Genomic DNA, 16,636 nt, shown 5'->3' with positions numbered 1-16,636 from the left:
GTGCAAGGTGATGAGCTTGATGTTGCTTTACAATAATATTATTCTGGTGACATAATGATTGATGCTTGGCTGCCATTCGACAAAATACAAATAATATCGCTCTTATCCATAATAACATCATAATGTAGTCTACCCGCACTGTATCTGCGATCTGTTGGCTAGAGCGCATGAGCCAACACCAGAGTGGGCACATTCGCTACATAACTCAGAGTTGAAAATGGAATGAACCCCATTTAACTTGTATTTTTCATTTGGTACATGGGAATTTAACGGGAATGTATGTATGTGTACTACTTCATCGCGCACAGCTTTTTATCCACAACAATTCAGTTTGATGGCAACACATCTCTGGTTGGATAATGCGCATATTGATATATGCAGATTTGAGAATATTCGTATGAAAATCTGTCGCAAATTGGATGGAAACCTAGCGAATAACCAATGGCGTGTATTCATGGATGCCAGGTGCCCCCAAATATTTGACCCCCCCCCCCAAAAAAAATATATACAAGTCGGAAGTTTACATACTTGGGTTGGAGTCATTAAAACTCGTTTTTCAACCACTCAACACATGTCATAACTATAGTTTTGTCAACTCTGTTAGGACGTCTACTTTGTGCATGACACAAGTAATTTTTCCAACAATTGTTTACAGACAGATTTTTTCACTTATTCACTGTATCACAATTCCAGTGGGTCGGAAGTTTACATGCACTAAGTTGACTGTGCCTTTAAACAGCTTGGACAATTCCAGAATGTCATGGCTTTAGATGCTTCTGATAGGTTAATTGACATTATTTGAGTCAGTTGGAGGTGTACCTGTGCCTCTTTGCTTGATGTCATGGGAAAATCAAAAGAAATCAGCCAAGACCTCAGAAAAAAAAGATGTAGACCTCCACAAGTCTGGTTCGTCCTTGGGAGCAATTTCCAAATGCCTGAAGGTACCACCTTCATCTGTACAAACAATAGTACGCAAGTATAAACACCATGGGACCACGCAGACGTCATACCGCTCAGGAAGGAGACTCGTTCTGTCTCTTAGAGATTAACTTATTTTGGTTTCGAAAAGTACAAATCAATCCCAGAACAACAGCAAAGGACCTTGTGAAGATGATGGAGGAAATGGGTACAAAAATATCTATGTCCACAGTAAAACGAGTCCTATATCGACATAACCTGTAAGGCTGCTCAGTAAGGAAGAAGCCACTGCTGCAAAACCGTAATTTAAAAAATGCCAGACTACGGTTTGCAACTGCACATGGGGACAAAGATCGGGAAGGCTTGCAACCCGAAGAACACCATCCCAACCGTGAAGCACGGGGGTGGCAGCATCATGTTGTGGGGGTGGTTTGCTGCAGGAGGGACTGGTGCACTTCACAAAATAGATGGCATCATGAGGGTGGGAAATTGTGTGGATATATTGAAGCAACATCTCAAGACATCAGTCAGGAAGTTCTAGCTTGGTCGCAAATGGGTCTTCAGAATGGACAATGACCCCAAGTAAACTTCCAAAGTTGTGGCAAAATGGTTTAAGGACAACAAAGTCAAGGTATTGGAGTGGCCATCACAAAGCCCTGACCTCAATCCTGGAGAAAATGTGTGGGCAGAACTGAAAAAGCGTGTGCGAGCAAGGAGGCCTACAAACCTGACTCAGTTACTCCAGCTCTGTCAGGAGGAATGGGCCAAAATTCACCCAACTTATTGTGGGAAGCTTGTGGAAGGCTACCTGAAACGTTTGACCCAAGTTAAACAATTTAAAGGCAATGCTACCAAACACTCAATTAGTATATGTGAACTTCTGACCCACTGGGAATGTGATGAAAGAAATAAAAGCTGAAATAAATCATTCTTTCTACTATTATTCTGACATTTGACATTCTTAAAATAAAGTGGTGATTCTAACTGACCTAAGACAGGGAATTTCTACTAGGATTACATTTCAGGAATTGTGAAAAACTGAGTTCAAATGTATTTGGCTAAGGTGTATGTAAACTTCTGACTTCAACTGTGTGTGTGTGTGTGTGTGTGTGTGTGTGTATGTATGTATATATTTATATATATATGCATGCTACCGTTCAAAAGTTTGGGGTCATTTAGAAATGTCCTTGTTTTTGAAAGAAAAACACTTTTTTTGTCCATTAAAATAACATCAAATTGATCAGAAATACAGTGTAGACATTGTTGATGTTGTAAGTGACTATCGTAGCTGGAAACAGCAGATAAAAAAATAAAAAAAGAAGAATGAATATCTAAATAGGTGTACAGAAGCCCATTGTCAGCAACCATCACCCCTGTGTTCCAATTGCATGTTGTGTTAGCTAATCTAAGTTTAGAATTTAAAAAAGGCTAATTGATCATTAGAAAACCATTTTTGCAATTATGTTTGCACAGCTGAAAATTTTTGTCCTGATTTAAAGAACCAGATAAAACTGGCCTTCTTTAGACTAGTTGAGTATCTGGAGCACCAACATTTGTGGGTTCGATTACAGTCGCAAAATGGCCAGAAACAAAGACCGATCTTCTGAAACTCGTCAGTCTATTCTTCTTCTGAGAAATGAAGGCTATTCCATGCGAGAAATTGGCAAGAAACTGAAGATCTGGTACAACGCTGTGTACAACACCCTTCACAGAACAGCGCAAACTGACACTAACCAGAATAGAATGAGGAGTGGGAGGCCCCGGTGCACAACTGAGCAAGAGGACAAGTACATTAGAGTGTCTAGTTTGAGAAACAGACACCTCACAAGTCCTCAACTGGCAGATTCATTAAATAGTTATCGCAAAACACCAGTCTCAACGTCAACAGTGAAGAGATGACTTGGGGATAAAAGAGTGCTTTTGATAACTATTTTTTGCAATTATAATTTGTTTTTTCCATCTGTTTTAAGTGGCCACCTATCACATTGCGCATACTTTTTTATCTTCTCATGATCAAGGTAGCCTACTATGTATAAGCATTGATTTGTTCCTAATTTAGTTTTGAACAAAAACAGTCCCAAGATATATATTTTTGTCATATATTATCAAAGAAATGATACGAAAGTATATATCATATGGATGACCATATATTTAAATAATATGTCCATTGCAAAAGTTGAACGCACTGACTAAGTCGCTCTGCCTAGAGTGTCTGCTTAATGTAATTGTAAAAGGGGTAGCCTAACACAGGAGGCTGCTGAGGGGAGAACAGCTCATAACAGAATGGAGCAAATGGAATGGCATCAAACACCTGGAAACAATGTGTTTGATACTATTCCGCTCTAGTCATTACCATGAGCCCGTTCTCCACCAACTTCCTGTGTAGCCTACCATCCACATATCTAATTTTTTTTTGTATTCCCAGGTTAATTGTGACCTGCCCTGAATTCTACTCAAAATGTGTTCCATTCCTGGATTGCCAATTCCAGGATCCCAAGTCACAGTTCTCATTACAAGGGTAAACCTAAATCCTATCTGTTCTCTAGTGGAATTATGGGGAAACTTTGATCAAGAAAGACAACATGCTTACCAGCAAATGAGAAGGGGAGTTCAGATTCCCAGACAGAGGTTTTGTGAATCAGAAGGAAACCCCGGAGACTTGTGTCTAGCTCATCTGAATGGGACCTGGCACAGAGCTAGGATAATTTCTAGACATGGGCATCATTACAATGTGTTTCTCATTGATGAAGGGAGAGCTCATGTTGCTTCAAACAACACCTTAGCATGGGGTCAGAATGACTGTTTTCTTTTACCTCCAGAAGTGGAGTTCTGTGTTCTTGCCAATGTATCCCCCTTATCCCATGAAAACAAATGGACTCCAACAGCCTCATATTTTTTGGAGTCTCTTTGCGGCAAAACGGTCAATGGAATGGTTCAGGATGTATTGATGCCAGACAGAACAGTCCTCCTTTATATTCCGATCATTAACAAACATATGTATGAAGTCGGCTTTGCCAGAAAACTCCCCAGTGACAAGTTCAAACAACTTGTTCTATCGTCTCTGAACTTTCCAAAGAGTCAGGTCTCCTCCACAGAGACATTGCCACCTACAGTGTCACACAAACGGACTGATGCTGGGAGAGAAATTGAGAAGTTTCAACAATTCTTCTATCCAGAACTGCTAACAGACTTCATTGAGACTGTGGAAGTCACAGAGGTGATAAACCCACAGCGTATCTTCTGCAAACTCTCAATTTTCTCTCAGGAGCTGAAGAAACTCTCTGAACAGATTAATGAATACTATGAAGGAAGATCTACTTTTTGCAAGGCCAGACAGACGGCCTCAGGCTCTCCATGTGCAGCAAGAGGGAGCAATGGCAAGTGGTATCGATCTCTGCTACAGCAGGACATTGGATCAGAGAGTGCTGTGGAAGTACTACTTGTCGATAATGGGAAGACGGACTTTGTCCATGTGGGTGACATCAGACCACTGGCTGCCAAGTTCTTCAGAATGCCAGTTGTAACTTATGTTTGCTCCCTCCACGGTATTGAGGACAGAGGCATTGGATGGACAGTGGATGAAATCAAGTATCTGAAATCTGTGCTGCTGCACAAGACTGTCATTGCTAAATTTGAATATCACAACTTGTCAGAGGGCATCAACTGTGTGACACTCTATGGAGACGACAATGTAAACATCAACAATCTTTTTGGAGTGAAAGAGAGATGTCTTCTGGAGTCAGAGAGGCCTCCACCACGAGTTACAGAGGAAAGCTTTACCACAGACATACAAAACAGTGTGCATCCCCTTACCACTCCACACTTTCCGTCAGCAACAGAAACTGTCCTCAATGAACATTGGTTCCAGGTAGGAATCACCTTGGAAGTCAAAGTATCTTGCATTGAAAGTCCGGCAAAATTCTGGTGCCAGATGGCACAGGAGAGTACAAGTCTTCAGATCCTTATGCAAGAAATGCAGTATCATTATACCTCCAGTCCTCCACAGCAAATTGATGGAGACATTTGTGTTGCTCTGGATCATGACAATGGTATGTGGTACAGAGCACGGATTGTTGAGAATGATCGGTCTCCCCATGTAGATGTGCGGTTCATAGATTACGGACAAACCAGGCGTGTCTCTCTGCAGGACTTGCGCCCCCTGGACCCAGTGTTTCGAAGACTGAAGACCCAGGCCTTTCAGTGTTTCCTGCAGAATCTGAACACTCCTTCAAGTCCTGTTCCAGCAGAGTGGAGTGATGCTGCCTCATCGGAGTTCCAGAAGTTTGTAGATTCCACTGCTGACTCTAATGTAGGATTGAAATGCACCGTACATGCAGTCATGCGTGACACCCAAGGCTTGGTGATTAATATGGTAGATATTGAAACACCAGTTCAAAGTGCATGCAAACTTCTTGTTCAGAAAGGAGTAAAGGCCCCAGCACCTCTAAACTCTCCTCCACTTTCGTCTGCCCCGCCCGACACGGAAAACTTCTCATTACACAACATTGAAGTTGGAGGGAAAGAGAAGGTGTGGATAACTAGTGCAAAAAGTGTTGCTCACTTCTATGGCCAGCTTGAAATAAATTCTCATGTGAATGACAAATTGACAAAAGATCTTCAGCATTTTTGCCACCAACCACTGCAGAGCACAAACTGTCCTCAACCACTAGAAACGGTTTGTTTTGCTAAATACACTGATAACCAGTGGTACAGAGGACAGATTAAAGCAACACATCCAACCCTTGAGGTTCACTTTGTGGATTATGGGGACACAGTCACATTGAGTCAATCCGACATCCTTCCCTGTCCTGTAGAAGCCGCCTCGCTCATGTCAGTTCCTGTGCAAGCTGTTCCATTTGGACTCTTCGGTGTTCCAGAAGATGTATCCCAAGAGGTCAACCGCTGGTTTGAAAAGCATGCCACAGACCTGTGCTTTACTATCACAGCGGTGGCTAAAGACTCTGGTGGAAAGCTTTTAGTTGAACTGTATGACGGAACAACACATATAAATGAGATGGTTAGAGAGAAGCTAAAAGAGGCGAGACCGGGAAAAGAAATCATTTTAGTCCAATCGCCTTCTCTGAGCTCTAAACTATCAACTACTTCAAGATGCGCAGATCAATTTCAGACCAAATGTAATTTGCCAGAATGTGTGCAAATGCCAACATCTCCGGATTGGGCTGCGAGGGGAACAGTAATAAAGCACAGTAGCACTGCAATGGGTTTCACATCCCCGCAAAGAAACGTTGGACAGTCTACTCCTCAGCAGTCACTGTTGGACAAACCTGAAAAGAAGCCCATGGTTGAACATGATGGACAGATGTGTCGTTTCTCCAAACTCACAGACCTTCCCACAAGATCCTTGAAACCAGGGTTGGTAACAGAGGTGTATGTTTCACACTGTAACAGCCACTCTAGTTTCTTTATTCAGTTGACAAAGGATGAAGATGATATATTCTCTCTTGTGGAGAAACTAAATGGCTCACAGTCATCTTGTGATGCCACTCCAGTTGACTTGAACGAACTGCAGCTCGGTGACTTGGTGAATGCGGAGTATCCTGAAGACAGCTCATGGTATCGTGCAGTTGTTAGGCGCAAACCTGGGAATGGAACCGTTCATGTTGAATTCATAGACTTTGGAAATGAAGCAATTATTCCATCCCTGAAAGTGAAACAACTCGACAAGCAGTTCATAGAATATCCCAGGTTCAGTATTCACTGTGTACTTAGTAGAATAACTAATGCTAACAACAAAGAGACATGGGAGGAAGATGTCACATCGATGATCAAAAAGGCTACAACAACAGAAAACGCTGAGAAGAAACTGGCATGCGCATTCATGAAGGAGACCGGATCAGTTTGGGAGGTCAGTCTAGAAGATCAAGGTATTGTGTTGGCACATTCGTTAGTTGAAGCTAGTCAAACAGGCAGAGAAGATGTATCACAACTGTCTTGTTCAGGTGAAAACACGATTCCCCTGCTGTACAAGAAGCCAAGCGTTTCCCAAAACCAGGCTTTAGATGTCTATGCGTCCTCTATAGTTGAACCTAACTACTTCTGGTGTCAACATGCAAACTCTGAGGAGCTTTACAGGATCTCAAGAATTGTTCAAGAGTTTGTAAACTCTGCCCTGCAGGACCCTGTCCTAATGGATACCCTGAACCCCAGAAGTCCTTGTCTGGCTTTCTTTGCTGAAGACAACCAATGGTATCGAGCTCAGATCATTCACAAAACGAATGATCTTTTCACTGTTCTTTTTGTGGACTATGGAAATGAGTCCGAAGTTGATCTCAAGGCGATAAGGTCAATTCCACCTCCGCTACTAGAGAGCGCCCCTCAGGCCTTCCTGTGTTCTCTGGCTGGAGTTGAGCACCCAGAAGGCGCCTGGGATAACAACACTGTTGATGAGTTTTACCAGCTTATCGTTGACAAACCACTGAAAGTTACAGTTCAGAAAATGTATAATGATCTGGAAAGTCTCCCCACACAATACCAGGTCAAAGTGGAGTGTGAGGAGCATGTTATCAATGACTTGATGAGAAGTTACTTGCATTGCTCCGATTTGCACGTCCACAGCAAAACAGAGTGTGCTGACGAGCTCTTCTCCTCTGACATGACCATTTCAAATGAAACCTTGAACCGGTCTGAGTATAAACGTCTTACACAAGAAACAACTCCCAAATTGAATTCCACTGAGGTTCCAGTGATGGATAGATCACCAAGCACCACGCAATGTTCAGGAGACACTCTGGCAGTCAGGACAATCTCTTATAATGGTCTTGCAGGAGTCTCCTCAAGTGGATCCAATGTTCCTTCCGAGAGTGTCCCCAAACTTGAAACTCTTCCAAAACGATCAATAAAACCAGGTTGGGTAGCAGATGTCTATGTTTCACAATGCAACAGTCCATCAAGTTTCTTTGTTCAATTAGTAGAGGATGAAAAGTGTCTGTTCTCTCTTGTGGAAAGTCTCAATTCTGACCAATCAGATGGTGTTGCACTCAAGAACGTTGCCAATCCGCAGCCAGGGGATCTGGTGAATTCTGAGTTTCCAGATGACTGTTCCTGGTATCGTGCAGTCATTCTAGAAACAAATGGAGAAGACAAAATGCATGTGCAATACATAGACTTTGGTAATGAAGCATTCATTTCACCCCTCAAGGTTTGCAGGCTGGACACCCAGTTCCTGGAGCTCCCAAGATTTAGCATCCATTGTTCTTTAAGTGGACTTGCGGACACTAAATACAAAGGATTGGAGCAGGAAATTTGTTGCCAGTTCAAAAAAGTTGCAGGTGCGGACAGTGCAAGGAAATGGGAATGTAAGTTCATCAAAGACACTGGATCCACTTGGGAGGTCTGTCTGGACCAGAACATCATACTAACAGATTCACTAAATATGTGTTGTTCAGCTGGAGACTCTACTCACCTTGACCGACAAAGCCCAAGTTCTGGATCTTTGCCATCCCAGATAGAGAGGAGTGACCGAGAGCATAATACACAGCTGCAATTCTGGAAACTGGATATATTCCTGGGACAGACTTTGGATGTGTATGCCTCCTCCATTGCGGGCCCTGGTTATTTCTGGTGCCAGTATGCAAACTCTGAGGAGCTTGCTGAAATCTCTAAAGTTTGTCAGCTCATTGGAAACTCTGAGCATAAGGACACAGTCCTCATGTCTACCCTGAGCCCTGGAAGTCTTTGTCTGGCTCTCTTTGCCAAAGACGAGCAATGGTATCGAGCTCAGATTGTTAGCAAAATGGATGTTATCTCTGTTGTCTTTGTGGATTATGGAAATGAGTCAGAAACTGATTTGAAGTCTTTGAAGTCTGTTTCACCTCAGCTACTAGAACACCCTCCCCAGGCCTTTCTGTGTTCCCTGGCTGAATTTGAGAACTCAGAAGGCAGCTGGGATGACAATGCCCTTGATGGGTTTTATGAGCTCCTTGCTGATAAGCCGCTGAAAGTGACAGTTCAGAACATGGATAATAATAACAAGCTCCCCATTCCTCAATACCAAGTGAAAGTAGAGTGTGAGGAGCTGATTGTGAATGACTTCATGAAGACTTGCTGGAGAAGCTCCCCCGCCGAGTCTCAATCAGGTTTGTAAATGTTCTCAACTCTTGTCTCAATGTTCTCTTTATTGAGAGTTGTACAGTGATCCACTTCTGAGTAAAGGGTATGTAGTATTTCACTGATGTCTCCATAGAATGCTTGTGAGTTCATTTGAACTCTTTGCTTTTTGTTCTGTTGAAGGTTACCTGTGCTTCAGATTAAGTTTTTAAACTTTTGAATTCTAATATTGTTTAGTAATACTACTATAGATTTAAAATGTTAAACTTTATTATTCCATTGGGCAATTTAGTTTGCAAATAAAAAATAATGCCCCACATGTAAAGACAAAATCAGTCAATAATCTCAAGTCAATCATCAGTATACATTATAAGCATGTACATTATAAATAATGTAAATTCATGCTTCTTCCCTTTCAGAGGAAGCGGCTAATCATTGTAACTGTCAACAGGAAGAAACTGATGATTGAATCTGGTTTGGTCAGATTTTAGTCCTAATTTGCATCAAGACTTTAGAAGTGATGAAGTTGTTGGATCCTTAAGATTGTATATGTTAGCACATTGTAGACATTAATGGCTGCAAACAAATCTACAGGGGTGGCAGGTAGCCTAGCGGTTACGAGCGTTTGGTCAGTATCCGAAAAGTCACTAGTTCGAATCCCCGAGCAAACAAGGTGATATCTGTCAACGAGCCCTTGAGCAAGGCACTTTACCCTAATTGCTCCTGTAAATCGCTCTGGACGAGCATCTACTAAAATGTAACAAAATGTACTATTAAATGTGACTATTTTCAGATTCAAAATACCATAGCTGTAATGTTTTTGTAACTGTTTGAATATGTTATGTGGTGAATGATCTTGATTGAATGATCTTGTTTTATTTGTGGTGTCTGGGATTCCCACTTGTTGTTTCTTCCCCCAAAAGTTTACATTTGGAGTTTTCCTATGCCAGTGATCTGTGTTGTCTTTGTCCATGTGACTGACTAGTTTTCAATATAACTGCTACTAAACTTAATGCACTTGGAAACAACAGGTTTTGAAAAGCTTGTAGATGGGAATTTCAAAGAATGTTTCAATGACCGTGTTTAGTGTCTGTCTTGGAATGTCATGACATTGTACTTTGTTTGGAATTAAAAGCAATAAAATGGGACTGAATGCATTATCAAAATGATTGTTTGTAGTTTTATACTCAAGTTCAAATTGCCTACTTTTTGTCAGTTTTTTGCCATAATTGTCAAACATTTTTGCATAGTAGTCATGTATGAATTAGTTTTCCCTTTCACGATTAGAAGGATCAATTAACCCAAATCCAATTCTGCCTTGAACCAGGAAGTTTTACTTCCTCCTTCCTGCACCAATCTAATTTTAATCTCATTTTAATCCTTGAGGGAGGAGTGTACAAGTGCACACCTCAGGAAGTATGAACGAATTGGGAATTGAGCTAATGTGTAAAACTGCCCCCCAGTCCACCAGTGGGCAAACATACCTACTGGTTCATTTTTGCCCTGCTGATCATGGGTCAGTTTTGCATTTCCCCACTAAGGGTTAAGGGTTGGGGGAGGGGAAGCTGATGCTGTAAGACAACCCTCTTGTTTTGTTGAATGTTGCTTGGCAACCTCTTTTTTTTTTTTTTTCCCCCAATCGTGTTAGAAATGACAGAGTTGCACCAGGCAGCTGCTGCTGGAGACTTTGATCTAGTGGAGGAGATTCTGAACAAGAAGAAATGTAACCCCAATCACAGAGACATAGACTGGAACTACAAGACACCGCTTCACTGGGCAGCAGCCAAAGGTAGTTAGTTGTCTTTAGAAGGTTTGTGTCCATTAAACAAGAGGGCTGCATTCAGCAGGGTATAATTGGCCGCCTTTCGTTCCAGTTCTCTGCTGCCTGTGACTGGAACCAATTGCAAAAATCGCTGAAGTTGGAGACTTTTATCTCCCTCACCAACTTCAAACATCTGCTATCTGAGCAGCTAACCGATCGCTGCAGCTGTACATAGTCTATCGGCAAATAGCCCACCCATTTTTACCTACCTCATCCCCATACTGTTTTTATTTATTTACTTTTCTGCTCTTTTGCACACCAATATCTCTACCTGTACATGACCATCTGATCATTTATCACTCCAGTGTTAATCTGCAAAATTGTAATTATTCCCCTACCTCCTCATGCCTTTTGCACACAATGTATATAGACTCCACTTTTTTTTCCTATTGTGTTATTGACTTGTTAATTGTTTACTCCATGTGTAACTCTGTGTTGTCTGCTCACACTGCTATGCGTTTATCTTGGCCAGGTCGCAGTTGCAAATGAGAACTTGTTCTTAACTAGCCTACCTGGTTAAATAAAGGTGAATTTTAAAAAAAAATGTAAATGTTGTGGAACTTTAAGCTAGAAATATATTATAGAACAAACATATAGAACAAACATGATGTGCTGTTTTATAGAACAAACATGCCTCTCTGACATGTAGAATAAGGAATCACATGGGTTCTGTTTGACATGTCTATTTGCAACGTTCCACAACGTTTGCCTACTGAAGATGATGCCCTATTCCCTATATAGTACACTTCTTTTGAACAAATTTGTGCACTATTTAAGGTATAGGGTGCCATTTGGGACACATAATTTATCAAATCATGCTTATTATGAACTGCATTGTGTGACTCTTTCTTGTGTTTTATTTTTTAAATATGTTATTGTCACATTTAGTCCCTGTTTCCCAGGACAGACAGAGATTGTTAGAATTCTGGTGGAGCACGGAGCCAGAGCCTGCCTGAGAACTGATAGTGGATGGACACCTGCCCACTTTGCAGCCGAGGCTGGGAGACTTGGAGTGCTGCGCCTGCTCCACTCATTACACGCCCCCATAGACAAAGAGGACTTCTCTGGTGATAAACCAGTCAGAATAGCAGAAGTCTATGGACATAATGACTGTGTTCGATTTCTTGAAAGGTATGTATTGTCAGTGGTGAAAAGTACCCAATTGTCATACTTGAGTAAAAGTAAAGATACCTTAATAGAAAATTATTCAAGTAAAAGTGAGTCACCCAGTAAAATACTATGTGAGCAATAGTCTAAAGTATTTGGTTTTAAATATACTTAAGTATAGAAAGTAAATGTAATAAAAAGTAAATGTAATAAAAAGTAAATGTAATAAAAAATATACTTAAGTATCAAAAGTATAAATAATTTCAAACTGCTTATATTAAGCAAACCAGACGGCACAATTGTCTTGTTCTTTAATTTACACACTACAACACGCAGACACAATTTATAAACAAAGCATTTGTGTTTAGTAAGTCCGCCAGATCAAAGGCAGTAGGGACGACCAAGGATGTGAGTGGACCGTTTTCATGTACTGCTAAGCATTCAACATGTAACAGGTACTTTTCGGGGTCAGGGAAAATGTATGGAGTAAAAAGTACTTTATTTTCTTTAGTAATGTAGTGAAGTAAAAGTTGTCAGAAATATAAATAGTAAAGTAATGTACAGATACCTCCAAAAACTACTGAAGTAGTACTTTAAAGTATTTTAATTAAGTATTTTACACCACTGTGTTTCGTATATTTATAGTATAATATTTATTCAATTTCGGTGATTTAAAAAAATATATTTTTATTTTACTCTGCTCTGACACGCAAACTTTACTGTTGTGGTTAATTGATTCTAGTCTACTAAAAATGTGGGTAATGAATTGTGATTGATATTAGAATAACTTTGCCTCTTAACAGACGTCTTTAAGTGTAGTTTAAGTACAGTACACACCACGATTCCCTTCAAAAAGTAGGGCACTTTCGCATGTTCATCCCAGAATAATTCCAGCCTCTGAACTGTGAACACACCAGATTTCCTTCAATTCCAGCGCTTGACTTGGGATGAAAGCGGTGCAGGAGCGGTCTTTTTTTTCCAAGTCGGTCCATTAGACAGAAATTCCCAAATTACATGATGCTATAGAGACACCTGATTATTCTCTGCTAAGGTTTCATACACATTTTGACAGATGGAATTTCATGACTTTTTGATGACTTCCCATGACTTTTAACCAAATTTCCATGACCAATAATTGGTGGTATCTATATAGCCTACATGAAAGTCTGCATAAATGTGGTATTGACACTAGAAGGCTGCTGTTCTCTGATCCCATGTAGATCTACTATCTCCTGCCATTGATCAAGGCACTTAAGCCCCCACAAAGTAAAATAATTGCACTGTTAGGCTACTTTATTATACATGTGTCAACCCTCCATCTGGAGAGACTGGGAGTGCAGGCTTTTGATCCAGCCCTGAAACACACCAGAGTCTGCCTATCAAGGCCCTGTCAATCAGCTGATGTTTAGGCTACAGTGTGGTGTGTTCGAGCTGAGCTTATCAAGGTCCTGTCAATCAGCTGATGTTTAGGCTACAGTGTGGTGTGTTCGAGCTGAGCCTATCAAGGCCCTGTCAATCAGCTGATGTTTAGGCTACAGTGTGGTGTGTTCGAGCTGAGCCTATCAAGGCCCTGTCAATCAGCTGATGTTTAGGCTACAGTGTGGTGTGTTCGAGCTGAGCCTATCAAGGCCCTGTCAATCAGCTGATGTTTAGGCTACAGTGTGGTGTGTTCGAGCAGAGCTTATCAAGGTCCTGTCAAGCAGCTGATGTTTAGGCTACAGTGTGGTGTGTTCGAGCAGAGCTTATCAAGGTCCTGTCAATCAGCTGATGTTTAGGCTACAGTGTGGTGTGTTCGAGCAGAGCTTATCAAGGTCCTGTCAATCAGCTGATGTTTAGGCTACAGTGTGGTGTGTTCGAGCAGAGCTTATCAAGGTCCTGTCAAGCAGCTGATGTTTAGGCTACAGTGTGGTGTGTTCGAGCAGAGCTTATCAAGGTCCTGTCAATCAGCTGATGTTTAGGCTACAGTGTGGTGTGTTCGAGCAGAGCTTATCAAGGTCCTGTCAATCAGCTGATGTTTAGGCTACAGTGTGGTGTGTTCGAGCAGAGCTTATCAAGGCCCTGTCAATCAGCTGATGTTTAGGCTACAGTGTGGTGTGTTCGAGCAGAGCTTATCAAGGCCCTGTCAATCAGCTGATGTTTAGGCTACAGTGTGGTGTGTTCGAGCAGAGCTTATCAAGGCCCTGTCAATCAGCTGATGTTTAGGCTACAGTGTGGTGTGTTCGAGCAGAGCTTATCAAGGCCCTGTCAATCAGCTGATGTTTACCTCTATTTAGGTCCTCCTAGAGGACGGTTGGCCACCCTTGACATAAGATATTGCAACATTACAACCAAATACGTCTTTTTATAGAATGATTACCTCATTCAATGAATCAGGGATAAAATGGATAGGGTAGTCTACTTCAAGTCAAGTTAGCTAGCTAAGACGTTTATAACCGTATAAGGCTAAAATATTCACGTTTCAGGGGAGATCTATGCATAGCATGGAAGCTATTTGTCAATGAGGCAATGTTTTGGAAAAATTACATCCTCGGAATTATACTGACCATAAATGCAACATGCAACAATTTGAAAGATTTTACTGAGATAACAGTTCATAAGGAAATCAGTCCATTGAAAAACAGTCATTAAGCCCTAATCTATGGATTTCACATGACTGGGAATACAGATACAGTATGCATCTGTTGGTCACAGATACCTTAAAAAAAAGGTACGGGCGTGGATCAGAAAACCAGTCCGTATATTGTGTGACCACCATGCAGTGCAACACATCTCCTTCGCATAGAGTTGATCAGGCTGTTGATTGTGGCCTATGAAATGTTGTCCCACTCCTCTTTAATGGCTGTGCGATGTTGCTGATATTGGCGGGAACTGGAACACGCTGTCGTACACGTCGATCCAGAGCATCCAAAACATGCTCAATAAGTGACATGTCTGGTGAGTATGTAGGCCATGAAAGAACTGGGACATTTTCAACTTCCAGGAATTGTGTACAGATCCTTGTAACATGGGCCTGTGCATTATCATGCTGAAACATGAGGTGATTGCAGCGGATGAATGACAACAATGGGCCTCAGGATCTTGTCACGGTATCTCTGCATTCAATTTGCCATCGATGAAATGCATTTGTGTTCGTTGTCCGTTGTTTATGACTGCCCATACAATAACCCCACCATAGGCCACTCTGTTCACTATGTTGCCATCAGCAAACTACTCACCCACACACGCTATCAGATAGAGTGCATTAAAAAATAAGTTTAGTGTGGAATTACCTGTATGCTTAAAAAAAAAAGTAGAAATGCATTATTCACATACATTCATTTTTCAGCTCTGTACTGGGTTACTATCAGATGAGTCCCGTGACACTTGTTGGGTCATATTAGTGTGTAACCCAAACGCTACAGTTGTTTGTGAGAAGATCCATTTTCGGGATGTTTCTTGGTCTCACGAACACCGCGGTCGCTCTGCTACCTTCCACCACAAATGCGGAAGGCCAACATTGGCGCGTCATAGACATTAAAGTGGCGGATACCGTGGATTGAGACACAGCCCATACAAAAAAAAACATATCTCTAGCTTAACAGATGGATTTTTTAAATATTTATTGCAGCTGATAATCAGATGAGGTAATGATGCTTTCAATACAACATGGGGAAAAAACTAGGTCAAATCATGACGTCTGTGATTTTCAGGTTGAAGTTCTAGAAAGAGCCCTGAGTTGCCAAGTTGGATGACCATTCAAAAAGATCTTTCCCAGTCGGAGCTCGTTCTTTTTTCCCTCCAGTTTTCAGTTGTCTTTCCTTGAATGCACTGAAGTCGGTTGTCAGAGATTTCCGAGTTGTTTTGAACGCGGTATAAGAGAACGTGCTGAACCAAAATGAACTAATGAATTAACTAATGTCAGGAAGCAATGCAATTACGCATTCTCAGTAAGGGTGAGTGAGTATAGTAGCCTATGTTAATATTTGTTGTTTACTGCATAAATGTTTACTAAACAGTATGTTCTAAATCCTATGTAGTGTGATTAGTACACATGTGCCGTTCTCGTCAGTAGCCTAGTAGGCAAGACCGATTTCGGACACGGCCATCATTGTAGATTCCCAAATTGAACCCTGCCATCATTGTAGATTCCCAAATTGAACCCTATTCCCTTCCCATGGTTCTGGTCAAAAGTAGTGCACTTTGTAAGGAGTAGTGTTACTTTTAGGATGCAAGCCCATGTGTGTTATGTGCAGTAGATTACTTCCTGAGTGTGATTGTCTGCATCATATTTCAGTGCAGAGCCAGAGTGCAGGAACTACCGCCAGATGGCAGTGTTAAACAGCTTTCCATTGGACGACACGGACAAGGAATGGGAGGAGCAGAGAAGATTGGAACAAAACAGGACTCAAAACAAGGAATTACCTCATTAACAAAAACATTATTGGGAAAACAGCTAATATAGTTTACCTGAACCAATTTAAAAAATGTTACACCACGAAAAATACAGACATTACATACATTTCATTGGCCATACAGTATGAAAAACTGTTCTGGAAACAGCTGTAGGTTACACATTATGCAATTAATTTTCCAAATGATCAATTCCTATTATGTAATTCTCCATTCTACATAACATCTAATATATAGGCTATATTACAACAGAAAAATAAGGCCACAATTCTAATAAATGATACATGTAGGACATTGCACATACTTTCTCAGTGTCAGAATTTCAGTTGATTA

The 16,636-nt window shown here is 41.2% G+C and overlaps 2 protein-coding genes across 3 annotated transcripts; both read left to right on the top strand.

The window, feature by feature from the left end:
• The first annotated feature begins 3,443 nt into the window (after positions 1-3,443).
• LOC118368056 (tudor domain-containing 6) lies at positions 3,444-10,145 on the top strand. Its single transcript, XM_035751776.1, has 2 exons — positions 3,444-9,014; positions 9,405-10,145. The coding sequence occupies exons 1-2, from the start codon at positions 3,515-3,517 to the stop codon at positions 9,452-9,454; spliced, it is 5,550 nt and encodes a 1,849-aa protein (XP_035607669.1). The 5' UTR covers positions 3,444-3,514; the 3' UTR covers positions 9,455-10,145.
• A 484-nt stretch (positions 10,146-10,629) lies between these two features.
• On the top strand, positions 10,630-16,373 carry LOC118368058 (ankyrin repeat domain-containing protein 66). Of its 2 annotated transcripts, XM_035751779.2 has the most exons (3): positions 10,630-10,774; positions 11,710-11,938; positions 16,188-16,373. In XM_035751779.2, exons 1-3 carry the CDS (start codon positions 10,636-10,638, stop codon positions 16,321-16,323), a joined length of 504 nt encoding a protein of 167 aa, XP_035607672.2. In that variant the 5' UTR covers positions 10,630-10,635; the 3' UTR covers positions 16,324-16,373. The 2 variants fall into 2 exon arrangements, 1 of the variants encoding a protein (XP_035607672.2); XR_008092590.1 differs by lacking the exons at positions 10,630-10,774; positions 11,710-11,938 and adding an exon at positions 15,475-15,846 and having other exon boundaries at positions 16,188-16,336.
• Positions 16,374-16,636: the final 263 nt, after the last annotated feature.

The sequence above is a fragment of the Oncorhynchus keta genome, chromosome 35, assembly GCF_023373465.1.
Source record: "Oncorhynchus keta strain PuntledgeMale-10-30-2019 chromosome 35, Oket_V2, whole genome shotgun sequence".
Classification (NCBI taxonomy): domain Eukaryota; kingdom Metazoa; phylum Chordata; class Actinopteri; order Salmoniformes; family Salmonidae; genus Oncorhynchus; species Oncorhynchus keta.
This window is presented reverse-complemented; position numbering and strand designations above follow the sequence as displayed.